Source organism: Xiphophorus couchianus, chromosome 15 (assembly GCF_001444195.1).
Source record: "Xiphophorus couchianus chromosome 15, X_couchianus-1.0, whole genome shotgun sequence".
Classification (NCBI taxonomy): domain Eukaryota; kingdom Metazoa; phylum Chordata; class Actinopteri; order Cyprinodontiformes; family Poeciliidae; genus Xiphophorus; species Xiphophorus couchianus.
Window position 1 is genome coordinate 16,584,225 of NC_040242.1, and position 23,133 is coordinate 16,607,357.

At 39.7% G+C, this 23,133-nt stretch overlaps 1 protein-coding gene across 1 annotated transcript; it reads left to right on the top strand.

Moving 5' to 3' along the window:
* The first annotated feature begins 8,850 nt into the window (after positions 1-8,850).
* gpcpd1 (glycerophosphocholine phosphodiesterase 1) lies at positions 8,851-23,133 on the top strand. Its single transcript, XM_028039952.1, has 20 exons — positions 8,851-9,206; positions 9,510-9,599; positions 10,764-10,854; positions 10,973-11,057; positions 12,467-12,542; positions 13,263-13,304; positions 13,571-13,694; positions 13,894-14,137; positions 14,218-14,380; positions 14,468-14,597; positions 14,807-14,861; positions 14,939-15,031; positions 15,122-15,196; positions 16,353-16,392; positions 17,236-17,294; positions 17,379-17,444; positions 17,525-17,661; positions 17,833-17,968; positions 18,078-18,238; positions 21,941-23,133. Exons 2-20 carry the CDS (start codon positions 9,551-9,553, stop codon positions 22,137-22,139), a joined length of 2,025 nt encoding a protein of 674 aa, XP_027895753.1. The 5' UTR covers positions 8,851-9,206; positions 9,510-9,550; the 3' UTR covers positions 22,140-23,133.

Consider the following 23,133-nt stretch of genomic DNA (forward strand, 5'->3'; position numbering starts at 1 on the left):
GGTTTGTGATGGAGCACAGTATTTTCTTTATTTCCTGCACCAGGCGCTCCCATACACCACCACGATGGGCTCCATAAGGAGGGTTAAAAGTCCACTTTATGCCATCTTGTGCTAAGCATTTTTGGATTTTACTTTGCTTTAGCTCTAACATGGCTTGCTTCAACTCACGATTTGAGCTGACAAAGTTGGTTCCGTTGTCCGACCGGATTTCCTTAACTTGTCCTCTGCGGCAGATTAATCTCCTGATGGCGTTTATACAGGAATCTGTATCAAGAGAATGTGCCACCTCAAGGTGAACTGCACGACAGGTTAGGCATGTGAAGAGAACTCCATATCTTTTTACAATAGTTCTCCCTCTCTTCACTTCTATTGGTCCAAAGTAATCAGCACCAACATAAGTAAATGGTGGAAGATCAGTTGAGATTCTGTCAATAGGAAGATTTGACATTTTTTGCTCACCTGGCTTTTGTCGTTGCCTTTGACACACCATACAGTCTCTGATGATCTTTCTGGTTGCTGAATTAGCATGAGGGATCCAGTACTGTCGTCGAAGGGTAGAAAGCATGTGATTTCTTCCTCTGTGTCCAACCTTTTCATGGATATGTTGAAGAATGAGCTTTGAAACATGGCTTCCTTTAGGCAATATTGCAGGATGTTTTGTTTCTTCAGGTAAGGCTGCTTTGCTCAGTCTGCCTCCCACTCTCAACACACCATCATTAACAACAGGATCAAGCTTGTACAGATGACTTGACTTCTTCACTGCACCAGAGCTCAGAGCAGCCATTTCATTGCCATAATGTTTTCTCTGCACAACTCTCACTATGGCTTCCTCTGCCTTGGACAGATCATCAGTTGTGAGCTGAACATCTGTTTTATTGTCCTGTTTATCACACATTTGATTTCCACAGTGTGCAGTTAGCAACTTCTTTGTTTGTAGCATTTCTTTTAGTTTCAGGAGCCATGCTACACTTCTTTTTAGCTTTGTCCAACTGGAAAAGTACATTAGCAGCTTGGTGGTGGGACACACTTCTTCCAGCACAGCTGCACACGTCAGGACTTGATCTTTAACCTCTGGATCAGCTTCCAAATGGACAGGTAATTCTTTAATCACTGCTGGCCATTGGATCTCAGGTTTTGTGAGAAATTCTGGCCCACTGATCCAGGTGGAAGACTTTAAAAAAAGAGCCAACCTTCATGCCTCGAGAGGCTGCATCAGCTGGATTCAACTTTGAGCTGATGTATCTCCACTGAGTAACCTTTGTAAGATCACGAATGATGGAAACTCTATTAGCTACATAAGTTTTGAACCGTGTTGTTGTGTTTGCAATGTACTGCAGGACGGTTGTGCTGTCAGACCAGAAGACTGATTCACTCAGACTGAGTCCAAGTTGAACTAACAGCATTTTGTCCAGACATACAGCTAAAACTGCAGCAGCAAGTTCAAGTCGTGGTATAGTGATTTGTTTTAATGGTACTACCCTTGCTTTACCAATAACAAAGGAAACGCACACTTCCTGTTTGCTATTAGTTAGCCTAAGATAAGACACGGCACCAAACCCAGTTTCACTGGCATCACAAAAGTGATGCAGTTGTGCATTTCTTATTTCCCCAAATCTTTTGGGTGTGATGCATCTTCTGACACTAAAGTTGTCAAGAAGAACTAAATCTTTGATCCATTTTTTCCAAACTTGTGCCATTTCTGGTGGAATTGTCTCATCCCAGCCAAACTTCAGTTTACATAAATGTTGAAGAATCTGTTTAGCAGGGAGAATAACTGGAGCTAAGAAACCCAAAGGGTCATAAATAGAGCTGACAATGGACAAGATACCACGTCTTGTTAGTGGTTTGTGCTTGTTTACAATGCTAAAGGTGACAACATCCTGGTCAACATCCCATTGTACCCCCAGGGCTCTTTCAGTGGGAAGCTGGTCCCGGCTAAGATCTAGCATCCTTACACCTGTTGCTCTGTTTTCCTCAGGGATCTGCGAGAGGACAGAGCGCTCACTACACACCCATTTATTGAGCCTAAATCCCCCCTTGGCACACACCTCAGTGAGCTGTTGATAAAGAGAAATGGCCTGCTCAACTGTCTGTACAGACCTGAGACAGTCATCTACATAGAAGCTGTGTCTGATTGTATTAATAACCTCTTCTGGGTACAGATGTTGGTTGTCATCAGCAGTCTTTAAAAGTGCAAATGTGGCACAACTAGGGGAAGAGACTGCACCAAAAATATGGACCAACATTCTATGTTCAACAAGCTCTTTTGTGATGTCACCGTGGGGCCACCAGAGAAAACGTAAGTAATTTACATGTTCCTGAGCAACTTTGACTTGGTGGAACATCCCTTTAATGTCCGTCATAAGGGCTATTGGACCTTGCCGAAAACGAATGAGTACACCTAATAAGGTGCTAGTCAAATCTGGTCCCTGTAACAGCTCTTTGTTCAGTGATGTTCCAGCAAACATTGCAGCACAATCATAAACAACCCGCAGTGTTTTCTTACGGGGGTGGTAGACCCCATGATGAGGTACATACCACACCTTTCCTTCCTCATGTTCCATTTGATCTTGTGGTACGATTTCTGAATGCCCTTCCACACTAACATTATGCATAAATTCTTTGTACTCTTCAAAGAATAACTTATCCTTCTGAAATCGTTTTAACAGACATTGCGCCCTCTGCTGGGCCACTTGTTTGTTGTTGGGCATTTTTACTTCAGGATTACGAAAGGGTAACTTCGGGTGATAATGACCATCTTTAAGTACCGCTGACTCTGACATGATGTCCATGAACTGTTTGTCTTCTACAGACATTTCAGTTCGCACATTGCACTTGTGCTCTATAAATTCCTGATTATACTGACTGACCAGCATTTCTTCCAAACTGCTTATTGAGATACGGTTCACCTGAATAGAACTAGCAACATGTCCATTTCCTTCACTACCCTGATTGAGTGGACCATTAACAACCCAACCAAGGCGTGTTAGCACAGCATAAGGCCCACTACCTTCACTGTTAACTACTTTCCAAGGTTCCAATGCTTTGGGAGAATTTACACCAATGAGCAGCCCAATGCCGGCATCTATTGGTGTCAACTCAACAACTTTCAGATAAGACCATTTTCTTAAGTCTTCTTCTTTAGGGATGTTTTCTTTAGTGACAGGAATGGACTGTTGAGTATAAACATCAGGCAACTTCAAGTACTCATTTTCTTTTAAAGCAGCTACTTCCAAACCAGATAATCTATAGCTACTTGCGGGTTTTTCCTGACCCATGGTTTTTAGCATGATTTCCACTTTCTTTCCAGGTGCATTTAACTGCATCATCAAAGCCTCTGTACAAAATGTTGCAGAGCTGCCTGGATCTAGAAAGGCATAAGTCTCCACAATCTTTGTCCCCTTTTCCAACTTTACTTTTACTGGGACGACTGACAGAACACACTCATTAGACCCGGCCCCAGTGTAGCTACCAACATTCAAAGATACAAGAGCATTTGAGATTGGTGACTCTTTACCCTCAGCCTTAAATGCTTGGTACTGCTGCTCTGTTGGTTTAATATGCAGAACAGTAGGGTGACTTTTATTACAGGTGAGGCATGTTAGACGTTGTGGACAGTTCTTACTCATATGTCCCTTCTGTAAGCAACCAAAGCATAAACCCTTACTTTTAAGGAATGTCACCTTTTCTTTGTTGGCTTTCTGCTTGAATGAGTCGCATTTTTCCATGCAATGATTTCCATCACAAAATAAGCATCGAGCTCGAACCAGCTTTGTAACCTCATGGTTAAACTGGACCTGTTTGTCACTGGTCTGTTTAGAAACCACAGCAACAGAAGTGGCAAAACTGCTGCTTTTAGTTTTAAAAGGAACCTTTGATGGTTTTAAAGTCATCTTTTCTTTTGCAGTTTGACCTTCTCCATAAACAGGATCTAATGCAGCTTTTGTTTGTTTTTCCAGAAAATCAAGAAGATCTTTAAACCTTGCTCTACGATCATACTTTTCTGCTATGTCAACCACAATTAGTCGCCATGTATCACGAAGTCTAAAAGGCAACTTTGAAACAAGAATTCTCATATTGGTTGAGTTTTCTAGCTCTTCAATAAACCCAGCTTCATCCATTGTGTTGAAACAACTTCTTAAAAAGAATGTATAAGCTCTTAAAGCTGCAGCATCATCAGACTTTAAGACTGACCAATTCAGAGCTTTGTCTATAAATGCAGATGTTATTTTTGATCTGTTACCAAAGTTCCACTCAAGCTGTCTTTTTGCTTCCAAGTAAGCAGTTTGTGGACTCATGTGCATACAACTTCTCACTAAAGCTCTAGGCTGACCTGTGGTAAACTGCTCTAAGTAATAAAGCTTGTCCTGCATGTTATCTGTCTTAGTTTCTATTCCTTGCTCAAATGCCTTAAGAAAGGACCTAAAATGCAAAGGATCTCCACTAAAAACAGGGATTTCTATAGATGGCAGGAGTGACAGTCTTTGTTGTTTTACAAGCATCTCAGTGATTTCCATTCTGCTTCATCATAATCTCTGTTAATGCACTACTATGAACATCAACCTGAGAAGATATTCGTCTTGGGCTTTCCCCTTCTGGTTTCACTTTTAATGTTTCATTAATAGGTGTATCTTGGGGCATTGGCAAAGGTGCAAGAGTAGACAATCGTTTCTGCGTTCTTGGAGCCTTTTGAGCTGTAGCAGCGGGTATGAACTCAGTAGATATCGCAGAAACTGATGCATCCTGATTTATGACACCAGAGCTGGAAACATAACTTTTCTGATCTTGCGTAGAGTTGTAGATTTTCATCTTTGCATCCGCCTTCACCAGCTTGGTTCTCAAAACCAATGCTTCTTTTCTTGTTTTTAACTGAAGTTCTTCCAGCTCAAGCGCATGTTTTTCTTGCAGCGCATCCACCTCCGCTTTCAGAGCGGCTCTTTCCACCTCGGCTTCCATCAGCGCCATTGAAGCCGCACGGGAACTTTTACTCTGCGAACTAGAAGCTTTACTCACTATACTGGGCGCTGTGCTGACTGGTTTAGCTGCGGACCCAGATAACCTTTCAGAGTCTTTGCCGATCCTTTGTTGCGCAGTCTGTGAGACGCTGTCATCCGGCTCAACGTTACGGTCATGAGATGCCGCTTTTGATTCAACGTTCAATGCTGAACATGCTTCGCTCTTCTGTGCATCTCGATCGCCATCCATCCAATTTTCGATGTCATCCAAGAACTCTTTAAAACTGATCAGCTTTGGTTCGTACCAATCGCCGTGATCAGTTTCTTTTTCTTCATCGCTAAGCAGTCTTTGAACTGAAGATTGCAAGTCCATAAACTCCGCTAAATAATTATTTAAAATTTTCATATGCTCCTCTATGGAGGATTTTGATTCTCCAGCATCAATTAAAGCATGGATGTCATTTCTTTTTCTTGTCAGCACGCTGAGTTTGGCTCTGCGCCTTTTAATTAAATTAAAGAGTTCTTTTTCTTTTTGAAATCCTTCATCTTGTTCATCCATTTTCAACACAAATTTCGTTTCTCCAAATCCAAAAGAAAATAGTCCAAAACAAACTTTTCACTTTGCAGTTCAGTCTCTGCTCTTTCCAACAAAGCACCGCATTTACTCACGAACTTTGCGTCTTCTCCAAGTCCATTACGTGAAGTTTCAGTCCTCCAAGTTCGATCATCCAAACGTTCCAAGCCAGTCCAAGAAAAATAAAAATATAATGATTTTTTGACTTAAATGTCGCAGCCTTCGGTTCCAAAAAAAAAAGCAAAGATAAACTCCAATAAAGGCTGTGGGTGGTAACGGGTGTTTTGGGATTTGTACGCACTTTGCCGATTCATTTATTGTTAAAGTTGAAATAAAAAAGTCTTGTAACTTAGTTGAAAAAAATAAATAAATAAATAAAAAATACTTTCCATTTACTGTCCAAGTGCTCAAATGTTCAAGTGTTCAACTGTTCAAGTGTTCAAATGTTCAAGTGGTCAAAAAATCATTCTACCAAAACCTCCCGTCCACCCCAGACATTCACCAAACAATCCACCAAACAATCCAGCAAACAATCCACCCCGCACCCAGCACCCGGTGTGTTCTTAATCGCTCAAATTGGTGGGCGGGTCTAACGATTAACAATGTAATCTAAATAATTCCAAATATAAAAATCAACCACAAATTTTGAATCTAAATTAACTTAAATATATTCCTACTACACAAAGAACAAAACAAAATTGGTAGAAATTATAAACTACAAAACTTTTACATAAATGGCCACGACATCGCTATTTCTGGATCATGTGGTACCACCGGGGAACTGCAGATTTATCTGCATACAGTACCTTGCAAAAACGTTGACATCGCTTAATGTTGTTCATATTTTATTATCTTAACACAAACTTTCCTTTCTTTTTTTTCTCTTCTTTTTTTTATCGGGATCTCACACGATGGATAGCTATGAAATGTCACTTTACGCTACAACTACGACCTGAACATACAACGGCGCACTTTACATCCAAACATGTTCCTATTTAAAAATGATTCTAGTGGGTACAAAAGTACCTTTTTGTATTCAAAGGTTCCGAATACAAAAACACAACATATTTCATATTAAAAAGGAAATAAAGGTAAAAAAAAAACAACAATTTTTTTATTACATCCATTTCACAATTTTACGGTGATCTATCATCCTAACAACATACAATGTATTTTATGGTTGTAATGTGTCCAGATGTGACTAAATGTAAGGAGCGAGAATCATTTCGTAACGAGCTTCATATCTCAGTGAGAACGTTTTACAGCATATAAAATTGTGCCTGCTGATGTTCTGGAAACAGGATTCTCAGCAGGGTTTTACATAACACTCGGCTATTTGCATTTCAAATGAAAGAGATGAAGAAAGTGAGTCCTGCTAATCTGGGAGGGCTTTAATTTATTATATCACAAATGGCCTTTCTGCCTGAAACAGGAAGTGATTTTATTTTTCTCGTTCAGCCTCCGCATTCTATTCACTCCCTTGCTGGCTTTGAAGCCCTGAGACAGACCAGTTGTGGACAGGCAAAAACAACAACAAATACCAGTCGTATCTGTTTGGCAAAAAAGGCAGAGTGTTGAATCATCCGCGGGAACCACATTGCACTCTAATGAGCCACACAACTCTAATTAAACTCTGCAAACAGAAACCAGGACATGAAAGTAATCATATTCCGTCCTATTTATGATCTGTGTAAATGCTGATGTGGCAGATTTGTATTTGAAAACTCCCTATCCGCCTGGAGAAGCACTGTACTGGCCTCATAATACTTTCAAGTGCTGGCATTTTATTATTCATGCATTTTTGTTCCTGTTTTTCATTTACAGGTCACAGAAGACCAAACATTTTGTAGCATTAATATGAAGAAAATGTTTTAAGTAAACGTTTTCCCAGACGCATCTATCGTTGTGGAATTTAAAGCTGATATTTGGGACTCTTGTGATACTGCAGTTTGCAGGTGAAACTCTCCACTGTTGCAGATATTTACTCCTGTTGTCCACAAGAGGTCATAAGGGATCCTTTAAACCGCTGGTATGTCAGTCCCAGTAATATTATGTCTCCAGCTTAAACATTCTAAATGCCAGGAGTTGCATTTTGAATTATTGTGGGTTTTGACTTGGCCATAATAACACGTGAAAATACTTTGATTCAAGCTACTCGATTAGCTTTGACTTTGTATTTAAGTAACTTTTCTCCCCCTGTCTCACAGGTTTTGCAGCTTCTAACAGGCTGTTTTTCCGCCATAGATTGTATTTTGTGTACAAGCCAAGACGTTCAGTTTGGGTCTCAGCTAACAAAAATAGTTTGTTTTATGTTCCTCTGCCTGACCTGTTAGAATCTGTGAATGAAGCTTCTATGACTTTCTTTCAATTGCGTTACCATTAATAATTTTTGCAAGATATTGTGTTGGCAAAAAAAACAAACCAAAAATATATTTCAGATAATGACTGAAATTGTAAGCAAACTTAAGCTCTGGAAGAGGGATTATTTTACATTTATGCTGCAGTGTGTTGTATGGTGTGTAAACTTCGTCTAAACACTAGGAGGTGCTGCAGACCAAACCATGATTTTAATTTGTCCGTCTTGCCATCTGAAGTCCACACCTAAATACTATTACGAATGCTATTAAAGGATATATAGGAGGATATATCGCGGAACGCTTTTGGGGAAAATGCAATATTTCTGGTTGGGAAAAATGCCCATCCTTTATAACAAAAAAGTATGTTTCTCTGTGTTACCACTATCCTGTTTGAGATACATACATATATTCTAACTGTTTAAATACCTCTTGGTATTTGTAACATTTTTGAAAACTATTATTGTAAAGGAACTTGAATGCATCATAGGGAAACGCCGCAGATCCGGAGCAGGGCGGTATGAACCAGTTCAAGTACGCAGCGGAAGCAATGTGGAAAGTGTAGATAATGCTTTCAAAGTAAAAGTAAAGTAAAAAGTTAAAGTATTTCTGTTTAGTCGAATGGATTCAAAACATTCCATTCATTTTATTTTATTATATTTCTTGCTAAAATTTCGTTAGATATGAGTGTGGGGGTTAATATTTGTTTGTTTTGTGTGTCTCTGTGTTGCCTTGTAATAGACTGGTAGCCTGTGTCCTTGGTGTACCCCCTCGTTTCCCGTCAATAAGAGCTGGAGGTGGGCACCGGGATAATTTCCTTCCTCTCTAGAAAAAAAGTCTTCAATAGGCTTTTAAATTACTTTAAAATATTTATACGCCGTCTTCATAAACACAACGTTCATGTGGTGCAGAAACACATTTGTGAACATTTGGCTAGATTTTAAGTTGAAATTCATTCACCGGAAGTTTGTTGTTCGATTCGGCTCAATTGTTGAACGTAATAGGCGATGTTTATTACAAATTCCTCGAAGAAGAAGCGGTTGGTTTCGTATCTTCGCTCCAGTGCCGGGGATAAACGTGGGGGACTCAAGGTTTTGATTAGGCGTTATCATTTCCGGGGCTCAAATCTACTCTCAGAATATCTTTATTTGTTTTCGGTTAAAGCCGTCTTGAATTGAAAGGATGATGGACTGAAACGACGATGGCAGTGGTTGAGGCAGCTGGTCCAGACCGATGCTACTCTGCTGGATAGTAGAACCGAGGTTTGCTGCGAAGTCCCTCAACAGTGCCAAGAACCGGGCCGGAGCTTTAGGAATTAAGAAGGTAATCGATACATCCGGGTTTTTCCCCCCCTTGCAAAGCTCTCTGTAATGTATTTTTCTAGCCGTTTCTATTTTCGCCTCATTTGGAATTGTGTATAACTGTACAGTTTGGATGCGAGGTGTTTGTCTGAAGCTGTTGAAGGAGTTAAGCTGTCATGAACATAATTATTAGAAGAGCTGTTGTTTTCAGCCTGCAGTAGACACGTGGCCGGTATTGCAACATCTCTGTCCTCTCAGAGCTCAGTGGTCTTACTGGGGAAGAAAGCCGAGGTGGTTTTACTTCAACCCTCTTCTTGTCTTGCAGCCTTTTTGCATCGCCATTGTCTGTGTTTGCCTGTTTAAACTATGGAGACCAGCCAGGTGAACTTAACTATCAGGGGAGAGACCACTCCGGGTATGTCTGAATTTACTCTGGTATTTCAAACAGGTAAAAAAAAAAAAAAACACACAAAAAAAAACCAAACGACCTACATTTGAAAACCTGTAGGGTTTTTGTTGTTTTTAAAACTTCATAGCTCCAACACAATAGGAGGGGGGGGAGGAGAGGGGACGAAGAGACTAAAAAGAATAATTGAGCAAAATCAACGAAAGTATGAAAGGATACAAGGAAGGAAGAAGCAAATATTTAAGGACAGAATCCCAGGTCATATAAGAATATTTTGAATTTTCCTTTAGTAATCTTATTTTTGAACACTCCCTGCTCCTCAACAGATCGTCTGAATAAAACCTTTTTGTTTTCTGACAAAATGGCAATCGTGTGGGACTGGGCGATTAACCGAATTCTTTAGGTGTTTTTTTTTGTTTGTTTTTTTGAAAATTTCATTTTGGGAGTGCCATCACCACGCCTAAGGCCTATTATCTCCCTTGACAAATGTGTTTTAAAGCTTCTATTTATGTGGACTTTAAGTTCAGGTCTAGTCTGTGATGTAATATTAGGGCCAGACTAAGTCTTCTTTTTTTTTAACATTTCCAGAATAAACTCATAATAATATCCAAGAAAAGTTATTACATTAGGAGAATGAAGTAGTAATTTTATAAGAACTCCCAACATGAAAAATAAATTAAGATGCAGGACTTTGAAATGATTGTGCAAACAAGTGTCTATTTCGAAAAAATAACTACACAGACTGAGCTGGTCGCGTCACCTCCTGATAACTCTTGAGCTTTTTTCTCCTTGAAACAACTTTTTTCTTGTAATTTTAAGACCTTTTGACTATATTGCTGTAAATAAACAACAATTCTCATATCTGTGCCCTTATACTCTGTCGTATGTCTCACAGAAGGGATGACTGAAATGTAAAGACTTTTTTTAAAGATATTTTTTGTGATTTGTAATTTCCTTTTCAGAAGAGAAAAGCGAGCAAAAAAAAAAATTTAATAATTGAAATCGGATCTGGTATGAAAGAATCTGAGATTTAATTTTTAAGCCATATCGCCCGACTCTGCACTCGTGAAGAACTTTTAGTACAAAGTGAGAAAGTTATATTGAGAAAGTAATAAATATAATGGCATCCATCAGCAGTCATGACAACCTGCACGTCTTTTTGCCCATTCCTAGGTGAGGTGATTGCTGTTGTCGGCAGCTGTGAGGCTCTGGGAAACTGGAGCTACCAGAAAGCTGTGACTCTACATCCTATTGGTGATGAAAGGTATGTGAAACATTACATATGCTGCAAAACTGTCACCTACATCTTGATTCACTTTGAAGTTAGTTAATAGTATGTGTATTGTATTTAGCTTAACTTTGTTGTCTTGATTTAATCACAGGCACACATGGGCAGTGACGATCTCTGTACCCCGGGGGGTTGTTTCCACGTATCGCTATTTTAAGGGCTTCTTCCTGAAATCAAAGGTGAGTTCGCTTTCTTTAGAGTTTTTTTTGTTTGTTTGTTTGTTTGTTTTGTCAAGTATATGTACGCTTTTATAGTCGTCGTCGTTGTGATGCTTTTCAAAAATTTTGGGGGGGGGAAAAGTAGCTGACGAGCTTTACATTTCTATGTAAACTCCATTATACTCAATTCGGTATGACTTCATGACATAATTTCTACTTTGGCAGACCATCAACAGAGATAAAGGCAATATTTTATTACTACTGTATGTCGAATTTATTGATTGATTTGCTCAAAGTCACCACTAACTCGAAATGGATTCCTCCTGACTTGGAATGAAACGATGTAAGGTGGTAGGATTGTTGTCAAATCCTTTTATATCTATCCCTGCTTCACACGTGGCAGTGTTGAGCCCCGAAAGCAGTTTAAACAGCAGAACACCAGCTGCACCGGAGCTGAGAGGCATTGCATTGTAAGATTAACCAAAAACCTCATCCTCCCTCTGTGTTTAATTCCACAGCAAGGCTTACAGAGCGAGATACATAACTTTCGATGTTTTGTTTTGCTCTGGTGGAAATGTACTTGGCATGCTCTTTCAGAACAGCCAGTAAAGCAACTTTTAGTTGATGGAGCGTATCCACAAAGCCTCAGACGAGCCCTTTTTTTCCCCTTTTGTTGATTCCTTCTTTGTGTTGGCTGTCTGTCAATATGCAGCTATTATCTGTAGGATTTGACAGATCAGTTGTATGAAACGCAGTGTCATGCTGGGTGCTACCCTGTGATCTAGCCATGTGGGATGTGAAGTGAAACAGCTTGTGGTCAGTTATTTGGAAGGTCCAGCCACAGGCTGACCAGCTGCTTTGCTTTAATCTGTCATGTGGAGCCTCGCCCAGCCTTTAGCGAAAGCCTCTTTTTGCATGATCTTCACTTTTGGGTGAAGAACGTGGTACTCCCCTTAGACTGGACGTAAACAAGTCGGATGCATTTGAAGATACTTTCAGTTTCTGGTGACTTTGTCCAGCAGTACAGGAGGGTGAAGTCACTTTTTCTATACATTTATGGTTGCAGATGCATTTTCTTTTTTAAAGAACCTATAATTTTTTAACTTGTAAAACTAGTGGCTGAAAATAATATCCATATACCTGCACTATTGTTGATTAAGTACATAAAGAAAAACATAATCTGAACAAAGATTCAATGCTTGGATTTTGTAAAATGTTTTATATTTTTTGGTATCCTTTCACTAACAAATCCACCTTTCAGATTTCAATCCGCGGTCTGCGCCTGATCCAGCTGGCGGGTCGGCGGCTATACGAGCTCTAACTGCTTTTTGACTCTCTGGTCCAAAGACGTCTTTGCGACCAGCTTGAATGGTAGTTCATGTGTATCTGACTTGAAAATCCTAACATTGTACCCAACATTGGAATTGCAGAGTGCGGGTGGCCCATGTCAAGTGATAGTCAATTTGTGGGAGACCCATCATCAGCCTCGCACGATGAGCCCCACAGGTATAAACCAACAACAACAAAAATAAATTTGGTTTGGGTTGGCAAAGTCTGTCGTACTCAAACCTCTAATTCCCGATCCACTGTTGCTTAATCCACTCAGGAAGTTTGTTTTGTTTTTTTTTTTTGGTTAAAGTTTCAATGAACTGCAGTGTTTCCTCTAAAAAAAATGCTCATTGTAATTCCCAGCTCTCTTGTTTTCTTTGGTTTTTTTTTACATGCTGTGTGGATGCTTTGCGAGTAAGCGCACTAATCTACAGCCACAGAAGAAACACTGCAGAGCAGCAGAATCCATGGCCTGTTATTCCAGATCTTTTTAGTTAGCGAGCCATTATGTTGGGTTTTATGCAAACGAAGCTATTTGAACATGAGCAAGATAGGAAGAGTAGCTGCCGCCACATCCACACTCTGCTCCGTGTCTATTGAGTATCATCACTGATGTGCTTTATTTAATTTTTTTCTGTTAGTCCTACAGCAACCTCTACCCCATGCTGACTTTAAATATAGAAGTTCTTATTAACATAAATAGATTTTTTTTTTTTGTTAGCTTTGGTGAAGTTGAGGCAACTCAAATGCAGAGCAATTGAATCTGACGTTAAGAGTTCAAAAATAAGTTGTTGTTTCTTTTTTTTTCTGTAACTACCAAGATTGCTCTGGTTTGATGACCTCAACTGATGTGGTATTGCAAGATGCTAAAAAAAATTTTTTTTCGTTCAATTTCAGTTGCACAGCAGAACATTGATGATGGGGAATTTGGATTTCACAGTAAGTCTGCTTACTTTGATTTTTGAGTATTACAGTAAAGGGAGCTGGATACAATCAAAGGAGACACTTTTCAAGCTTGTACCACAAAACTATGTACAATCTTGCTTCAATTTTACAATTATGAACTACTTTTTGTGAGTCCAATGCAAGTACCGCCCAATGAAACTTGGGATTTTTGGTTGTTTTGTGACAAGATGAGGAAAAGCTTCGTTCACGATGGAGGAAGTCAGTAAGCTGCCTCAGTTACAGGCCGTTTCTCTGTGCAGATGGCGTGAAATGCGTTGACTCAGGATGGCTGACATGCCAGGCGGACATTCGACTCCGCTTGCACTATTCCAAGAGGCCTCCAGTGTCCATCACCAAGAAGAAATTCAAGAAGTCACGTTTCAGGTGAGGATGCCACAGAGTTCAAATTTAACTTGAGTACATCATGAGATGTTTCATACAACTGACCTTTTACATAAGCCTAACAGGATGTGCATGTAGTTATATTTAAAGTAAAGCAACACTTTTTCAGGTTTTGATTTATTTTATTTTTTTTGTAATTCAGAGTATGACTGTAATTTGACTCTCTTAATTTTGCATGTAGGATTAAACTTACGATAGAGGGTGTTGAAGAGGAAGAGGAGGAAGAGGAAGAACAGGAACTCAGCCCTTCCTCTTGGCACAAGATGACCACAACTCTGGAAATCAGTTTAATCACTGCCAACGACTATAAGTCACGTCACTCTCAGCCAGAGTGCGGCTACGCCCTGGAGCCCTCTCGGTGGACCGAGTACAGCATCCACACCATGGACCCGGACAACCTGGAGCTCACTTTTGAGTTTTTTGAGGTCTTTCTGCCTCTGATAACTCCACGAAGAGTCATCAAAATGTGCTGTAACGCGTATAGTGATCTGGATTGTGATTACAGGAGGATCTGGGCGAGCACGTGGTCCAGGGAGACATCCATCCCGGACATGTCGGGACAGCCTGCCTCCTGTCTTCCTCGTTCTTGGAGAACGGCAATGACACAGGCGTAGTCACGCTTCCCATCATGGGCCGAAACTTCAGGCAGACGATCGGGAAAGTCAGAGGTGACGTTTCTTTGAAAGTACTTAGAATATGATGCTTATCCTGATTTTGCCGAGTCCAGCCTTATTGACTGCAGCTTATGCCTTCAGTGGATTACCTGGTGATCCGCCCTATCCAGAAGCTGCAGTGCGACATGAGCTCCTCGTACACAAAGCACTGGAAAAAAAGAAGCACGGTGGACGTGGGTCACAGAGGAGCTGGAAGCACACGCGCTGCCAAGTGAGACCATCCGTCAATCTTTCCCGACAGCGGAAGTAGTTTTTGCAGCAAAAAAATATTTCAAATCCATTCAATTTGCTAATTTTAAACGCATAAGTTATCGCGTGCTACAAAGTGAGGAGGAGTCTCTTTAGGATTTTCAGCAGGGTAATGTAGAAAAATCCATGAGTTCAGATGTCTTATCAGTTGCTCCTGTTCTTATTTGACAGACACCACAGAGTCCGGGAAAACACAATTGCTTCTTTCAAAAGTGCTGCCAAGCATGTAAGTCAATGAGACGAATATCTGAAGAAATCCAGCCATTTGCAGAACATTTTGCCTCAACGTGTTTGAACGCACAGGGTGCAGCTTTTGTGGAGTTCGACGTTCATCTCTCCAAGGATTCCGTGCCAATCGTATACCACGATCTAACATGTTGCATCTCCACCAAGAAGGTCCGTTAAACATCTTTTTTTCTTTTTTTTTTTTTTTCCACAGTCGCGGAAGCTTGTGTGATGCTAACTGTTCTGTTTCTGACTTGGTAGAAAAATGACCAGAATCTGGAGCTCATTGAGGTCCCTGTCAAAGACCTGACATTTGATCAGCTGCAGCTATTGAAGGTAAACTTTGCTCTAGCTAGACTAGTTTGTTGAGACTGCCTGTAGTCATTGTGCCACCATCATTCTGTTTAATGTCTGGATGATTGTTGAAGTGAATTTCTGATTGAGAAGATAAATGCACTTAAAGGAGCTGTATTTAAAAACTATCTTTGCTTGATGAACGTCTGTTGTCTAACAACTTGTAGGTTTAGAGGTTGTTCGAGGTTTTATTGTGATTTTAGCTCTTCCTGTGTTTGGGTAGTCGACCCAGACTGACCCTGTTCTTTAAACAATATTTGCTCAGCCTGCTGGAAGGTCACCAGACTGGGTCTGACAGAAAATCTATAGCACCCAGACGCCTTCATACAATCCTTTTGAATTCAGTTTTAGTAATTTTTCTTCAAGTAATTACGCAGGATTCCTTGACCATCGACTCAACAATTATTGTTATGTTAAGATATAGTTAAGGTATTTTAAGTTGTGCTGCTTTGTGCACTGGAATTTTTTTCTTTTTTTACATGTGTGTGTTCATCAGCTGATTTAATCATTGGTCTTATGATGATCGGGAAATGGTTAGTAGGAAGTGGTTAGGACTATTACAGTAATGTTCGATTAACAATTCTCTCTAGGTCGGCAACTAACAATTGTTTTAGTAATCGATTTATTTGATCAATTATTCTGACGATTAGTCAGATTTAAAAAAAAATATTGCTACATTCTGTAGATTTTTCATTTAACCACTTGAGCCTAAGATGCAAATAAACAAAGAAACATAATTTTTAAAATAAGAGAATAAGCATTTTATTACCTAAAATCCAACAACATATTCCTGTAGAGTAACCTTGATAATTTGTTGCAAAGATGCATTTGCAGCTTAAAAAAAAAACAAAAAACTCTTCTAACATCAGCAGGTGAAAACTTCTGCCCTTTCTGCTTGACTTAACACTAACACAGCTAAGGACTGATCTAATGACTATTTTTTTTTTTTGGATTAAACGATCAATGGTTGATTAGAAAAAGGTGCTACATTCGAACCAGGTGAGTAATTTGATGAGTTCTGGGCAGATCAGATGACAATATCGACAGTGGAAACGGCCTCGTGGATCATTGATGACATGAGTAATATGTTGCTTCTTTCTGTAACAGTAAAACATGAATATATTTGTTTCTTGCCCAGCTGGCCCATGTCGCTGCAATGACAGGAAGTGATCCCAAAGGTAAGTAGTTTCTCACCACTTTTATTTTATTTATTTTTTTTTTGTAACCAGAAAAGATTTGGTTAGCTTATCAACATAATGCTGTTTACATAATAGTTGGGCTGTTGCCCTGTGTCAACAGCCCAACACAGTAAAAAAGGTGATTTTGCTGTGCGACGTAGTGCAGAGGTCAACATACGGCAACCTGAGATCTATATTAAATAGATAAATCTTTATTGTCATTGTCACAAGTACTACGAAATTTAAAAATGGTGCCATCAGTCAGTGCATATGCTTAAAAACAAAAAATAACTGTCTCACAATTCACAGTTATACAGAAGAATAATAATTCTTACAATTGTAATATTATTTGTTAATCCTTACAATGTAAGAATTAACAAATAACTGGTAAAAAAAAAAAAACAAACAAAAAAATCTTAAATGCACCTGTGTTTGTCGTTTAGAAAAGACAGAATATATATATTTTTTTACATTTTTATGGTAATCTGTTTTAGAGTAGTTTTTAATGCTACTTTCAGGATTACAGCAAAATCCATGGGCTTAAATCTGGATAAAAGATTTAGAGGGAAAATTATCAAATCTATTTCAACACCACAATACTGACCCCATCACAAACATCTGGAGCTTTTAGCTTGGGAAAACATTTGATTGTGCATACCTCACAAAAACGTGGTGGGAAAAAAATCCCCCTTTGTAGTGACCCAAATTCACTTCTGGTCAAAGGCTGCTTTGTTTAAGTGGCCTTGCATCACATGAACGTGGAACGGCCGATATTGTGAAATCGGATCGGCAGATAATTTGGACGACGTGTGAACGTTTCCCCCGTTCTGTTTGTTTCTTAAGATCTCCTGGAGGATGAGGATGAAGTCGATGAACATCAGCCGTTCCCCTCACTATCACAGGTAAGGAATGTTGTAATGATCACTTTGACCTAAAGGCAGCCCACATCTGAAAGTAATCACCTTTCTCTGTGCGCTTCTCCAAAGATTTTCCAAGCTGTTCCGGAAAGTGTTGGTTTTAACATTGAACTGAAATGGATCAGCCAAATGAAAGTACGTCTTTTGAACCAGACTTTGAAACAAAGTGTAATCGTTGACGTAAGCTGACTTATCTCATTGCTCTGTTCTCACAGGACGGAACGTGGGACGGGAACTTGTCGTCGTATTTCAACATGAATACCTTTCTGGACATTATTCTTACCTGTGTTCTGCAGAAGGCTGGGAAAAGGGAGATCATCTTCTCATGTTTCGACCCAGATATCTGCACAATGTAAGTGCGCAGCGTCGCCATTCGTGTTTACAGTTGAAATATTGCGTCTCGTAAGGATCACTGTAAAAACAGAGGCACTTAAAGTATATGTTTGGGGGTTTTTTTCCCTTCAGTGGCACCTCTGAAGGACCGATTTAAAATGCTAAACTGTCCGTGTAATCTGGTTTACAGGGTGCGACTCAAGCAGAACAAGTACCCCATCCTTTTCCTGACTCAGGGCATTTCAGAAAAGTATCCTGAGCTGATGGACGTGCGCTGTCAAACGACGCAGATCGCCATCAGCTTCGCTCAAAGCGAGAACATTCTGGTGAGGGGTTTTATTCTCTTTAGGTTGTACATTCAATAATATACTGAAGGGGAAATGCAATCTTCTTATTTGGTGATTGCATTTGGACTTTGGTGTTTTGCCCTGACAGGGAATCAGCGCTCACACCGAGGAGCTGCTGAAGCACCTTAACTACATCGGCGAGGCCCGGTCCAAAGGCCTGGTGGTGTTCAGCTGGGGAGACGACAACAACGAGCATGAAAACAGAAGGAAGCTGAGAGAGCAGGGAATCGACGGGCTCATTTATGACAGGTGAGGTTAAAGTTTAACACGCAGCGTCATTTTACATGCTGCAGGCTGTAAACACAGAATGCTACAGATCAGATGTTAAAGCTAATCTTATATAGTGAGCTTCTCACAGTTATTACAACTTATTTGAAACACTATCTGTCAATTATTTAGGATTCTTGCTTCCCTTCAGCTGCTGTGTCTAAAAACTGAGGTACACTGGGGTTTATTTAAAACGGGCACGTCAAATCTTTATGCCATGCACTCTTAAACGGCATCTAGAGGATGAGTTAATGCTCTCTGTTTAATAGTGCATGAGTTGTTTTCCCCAAGTCTGTCACATCTGACGATAGCAGATGTTTTTGTTTTTTTTGTTAAAAGTCCCAATAGCGCTTAGCTAATTCAGCACAGTTGCCTTTCTGTGCTGATACAAAAAAAAAAGACGGTTTTTTTGACACGTCAAACAGCCACTTGACACGTACATTGTGTCTACTGGTTGTTATGGAGACAAAGTTTACCCCAAGATGATGCTTCTGCAGTTTTCATTCATTTATTACCAATTAGAAGTTCTTAGAAAATTATAGATGATAAAAATAATCTTCAGTTACATTTATTATTAGGATTAATTTATTTTTTTGGGTGTACCAAAGTTTGTGCCACCAATGATTTTTTTTGTTAAAAATAATTTATGAACACGGACTTTTCTCCCACCCCACTGAATACTCAACAAAATATGGGGAAAATAAATGTTTCTGTCTATTAATCTGTGATTATTGGGTTTCTTATATTAAAGATAACCAGTTTCAGTTATATTTGTTGAACTCAGTCATTATCCTGTAACGCTCCATCATAAAATAATTCCTTTACTACATGTTGATGATTAGCAAAGATCACAGTTTGTTTGTTGTTTTTATGAAGATAAGATTCAGATGGTGAGTCACTGCTGTGTTGGCGTGAGTTGTTGAGATCACCGTCTCCACCCAGGAACGATGAGTTCAAGAAATAACTCCACACGGCTCCAACTCTGCCAGATTGCAAAGTTATTCTATGTAGCACGACAGCACAGGAAAAATTATATGCATAGTTTGTCAGAGCAGCCATGAACGCTTTTCCAGTAGGTATTCCTTTATATAAGCTGTTATTTGAACATTTATACTTTATTTCCAACGGTAAACATCTTACAAATGTATGCACTTTTCCAAAATCAAGTAATGAACCTTTTCCCATTTAGTTGGTAGTTATAGATTTTTCTTTACATAATTAGATTTTACTGTTATACTAATGGATTACTCTCATATTCAAAAAGCCACTTTATATGCTACGGGCTGCCCCCAATGTTTCAAATTTCCCATTTAAAAAAAAATCCAGCCTCACTTGAGTAGCAAAGCGTCCTGTGCCACATTTATTTTTTTTTTAAATATAGGTTAAGAAAAATCCTGTTGCTAAGCAGCCAATATCCAAGTGGCTGCTCCCACTCATCCTGGTTTATGCAAGCAGGGTTGTTCATTAGCTTCTTTTTCAGGGATTACATAATTATGTAATCCATTGGCAGTGTTTTGGATCATTTGGCACCTGTTTGTCTCTTTGAGTGAAAGACTTGATTGTTTATTGAGCAGTTATAGCGTGAAGTGAACGAACACGATGTGCCAGGACTGTTATGTAAAGTATCTGAGTTGAACAGATTCCTCTGCCTCTGGGGAGAACTGCATCATCAGCAGGGCCCGCTCACTAGACAGTTTTACTTCTCTGTATCTCTCGTGCTGTGACATTTGCTCTATATTTATGTCTGCACTTTGGCCCAGACGTTTGCAGACCTCTGCAAAAAAACAAAGGGAATTGTAGGAACCGGCCCGTTTTCATGTGTTACAGCAAAAAAAACCCCGTCTCTTACGTCGTTGTGATAACTGTGCCTCTTTTTTTTTACAGAATTTGTGAAAGCTTGCTGCCATATTTTGACTCAAGTTCTCCAGATTCCTGTAATGTCTCTCTGGTTCCTCTGTTTTTTTTTTTGTTTTTTTTTACTCACGTTGTCCCGCTCCGCTTCTCTTCGGTCGCCCGTCCTACATGCTACCCGAGTGAATCCTGCTCACCGAATGTTGCCGCAGCACAGCAGTGTTTCTTGACAATGATACATGAGGCGGTTGACTTATCATATTTCTTAAGGCCTTTGAAGATTATATATCTGAAAAACTCTTCTTCACAGTCTGAAAAAGAAGTGTTGTCTGTATCAAAGACAACACCTGTGTTGTCTTTGATTGGTCAGCTGCCATGGTTATCATTTTGAGCTTTTGTGTTTCTTTTTTTTTTAAATAATCACAAGGACCCTTCCTGTTACTGTCACATCTGCTTGAGAATGCTTTTAAGTTCCCCCGTTTTTATTCTCGCTGCCGTTTTGTCATGATTTTTCAGTTTGGATTTGTATCTAAAAGTGGCACAGAGAGCGAATGGCTTTTTATTTGCATGAGACTAAAGATTCTGAATGACGGAGTGCTGCTTGTAATCGAATTTGCAGAAAGCAGACTTGCACAAGCGTTGGTGCGGCACACTATGTGTGCCAACTTGCAACTGGTCAAGCTGGCTTGATCCAAAAGCATTTATTCCTCGCATGAAATGCACTCCGACACCTCTGGAAAGTCGATTTGATGTCGGAGCGTATGGTTTATGTTGGCGAAAATGTTTCAAAGCATTTGGGTGATCTGCCTGTACTCGTTTCAAAAACGGTTTGAGTTCTCGAAATTAGGCATCAGCCGGTTATGGGTTTGAAGTTAAACCGATGCTGGACTCAAACAGTGGAGTGGAGCACCGCTGGTGTAGATTAATGCAGTGCCAACTACATCTTAAATCACTGAATCTTATGCTTATTCATTACTTTGGCTTAAATCTGTAACAAAACCAAATTGACAAATGTTGGGGTTGTGATGAATTGATTAGATCATTCTGAGCTGTTCCTTATTTTCAAATATTTGTGTTAATTCCAGGAAATTGCTGTACTTTTGTGCAAGATTGTTATACCATGACAACCTCATACCGGCCCATGCCCTACTTTGAACTAAGTGGTGATTTCACTGGAATCTCTGGACTGTCTGCTCTTGTTTGATGAGCTTTTTCACTCTTTAATGGAGCAATAATCATCTAAAATAGACATGCCTTAACTTGGAGCGGGTTTTTTTTGTTGTTTTTTTTTTCCTTGTTAGTCAAACATTGATTGCCTCAGATGCATCTGCAGGACTTTATCTGCTTAATTGCAGGTTGTAAAAAAGCTAATCAACCACAAAAACCCCAGACGTAAGATTGCACTTAGCCCAAAGCAAACCTACTAATCCCGGAATGCTATTAAATGTTGTCATTCGAGCTTCATTCCTGCAGGCAGAACAGCAACCAGTGCAATCATTCACCTGTTTTAACTCGACTCTGCATGAGAAATGATGGATGATTTACAATCAGTTTTTACAGAAAATATAAGACGATGGTCGAACTGGCCAGCTTGCCTTTTTATATAGTTATTAAATCTGCCTATCAACAGTGTAGATTCACGAGTTGCAAATTTCACCAATACTTAGATGAATGTATGTATAACAACAGTATTGTGTTTTCCTAATAATCTAAAGCAAAACTATTTTATGTAGCACAACATATTCATGAGGATTTTCTTAGGCTCTAGATGTCAGGAATGATTGGGAATCGATCCTAACTCCGCAATTGTTTCCTTTTCTTCCCCCTTTCCAGCATCTGTGATGCTCAAGGAGAGCAGCCAAACATCTTCCAGGTAGAAGAGCAGCACTCCCTGCAAGAGGTCATTACAGAGGAGACCCTAAAGAGCTCTGCCTGTTCCTGTTACTCCATTCCCTGCTCCGCCGTGCCGTGCGTCGCCCCCGAGATCCACCACGGAAGTGTGGAGTCCGATTCCGGGCTCAGCTCCTCATAGAAACCCAACCACATTGTCTTTGCACATGTCCGTTGAGAAATGACCAAAATGTGATTGGTTGATAAAAATGAACCTTAGCGTTCGCTCAAAAAAACCCCCAAAAAAAAAACGCATCACAATTGTTGGCCAGATTCGTTCTTCTGTTTTTACGGCCCTGTAGATAAACGGAGCCACGTTTGGAAATTTAGCCAAAAAAAACATCAACAGTCCATGCAGGTGTACAAGTTTGTGGTGGATCGAAGTGAAATATGATGCAGATGAGACTTTACATGCTGAAAGATTTTCTTTTTCGCTATTTACGTGCACGGAGCCGTCATCGTTTGAGCAATAGAATAAAAAAATGTGACAATGTGTTTTTAGAAATCAGTGGAGTGACGGGTCGCGTTAGCATTCTGCAAACAGTGCTGGTTGCCAATATTTAATACCCATTTTTTTACTTCTAGTGGAGCAACTTGATGCACTTTAAAAAACCACCGTAGGAATAATTAAATTCCTCTTAATAAAGTGTGATTGAAATCACTTGTTCCACCTTTTTTAATGGCTTTAAGCTTTTGTTGACTTTTGTTATCGGCTATTATTCTGCATTGCACATTGTATATGCTGTATGATTTCGCTTCACACTTACTTGAGGTAAGCAGATGAATGTTTTGCAACAGTGCACATGTAAACCACAGCCTTACGGGGGATTTTTTGGCATGAGCAATCTGTCTCTGTCATTTCAAATAGACTTGTGTAAAAAGAAAAAAGTTTGGATCATCATTCCCACTTCCTGGTGAATCTGTTTCACTTCTGCACCGATATTCTCTGCTTGGGCTTACACAACTTTGTAATATGTTTTGTACAGTACCCGTCTTATCCACCTCATCTCTGATCTACAATGTGAAGACTGCCAAATGCTTTCCTTGAATGTATATGTACTTGAATATGGATGAATAACTGAGCCATGTGTACAATACTAACACATGGAATGTAAATAAACTTGCAGAATTCCTCA

Coding starts and splice junctions, on each gene's coding strand:
- gpcpd1 (XM_028039952.1), top strand. CDS start 9,551: ATGGAGACCAGCCAGGTGAACTTAACTATCAGGGGAGAGACCACTCCG. Junction 11,058..12,466: donor GCTTCTTCCTGAAATCAAAG/GTGAGTTCGCTT, acceptor TTGGAATTGCAG/AGTGCGGGTGGCCCATGTCA. Junction 16,393..17,235: donor GACAGGAAGTGATCCCAAAG/GTAAGTAGTTTC, acceptor TTGTTTCTTAAG/ATCTCCTGGAGGATGAGGAT.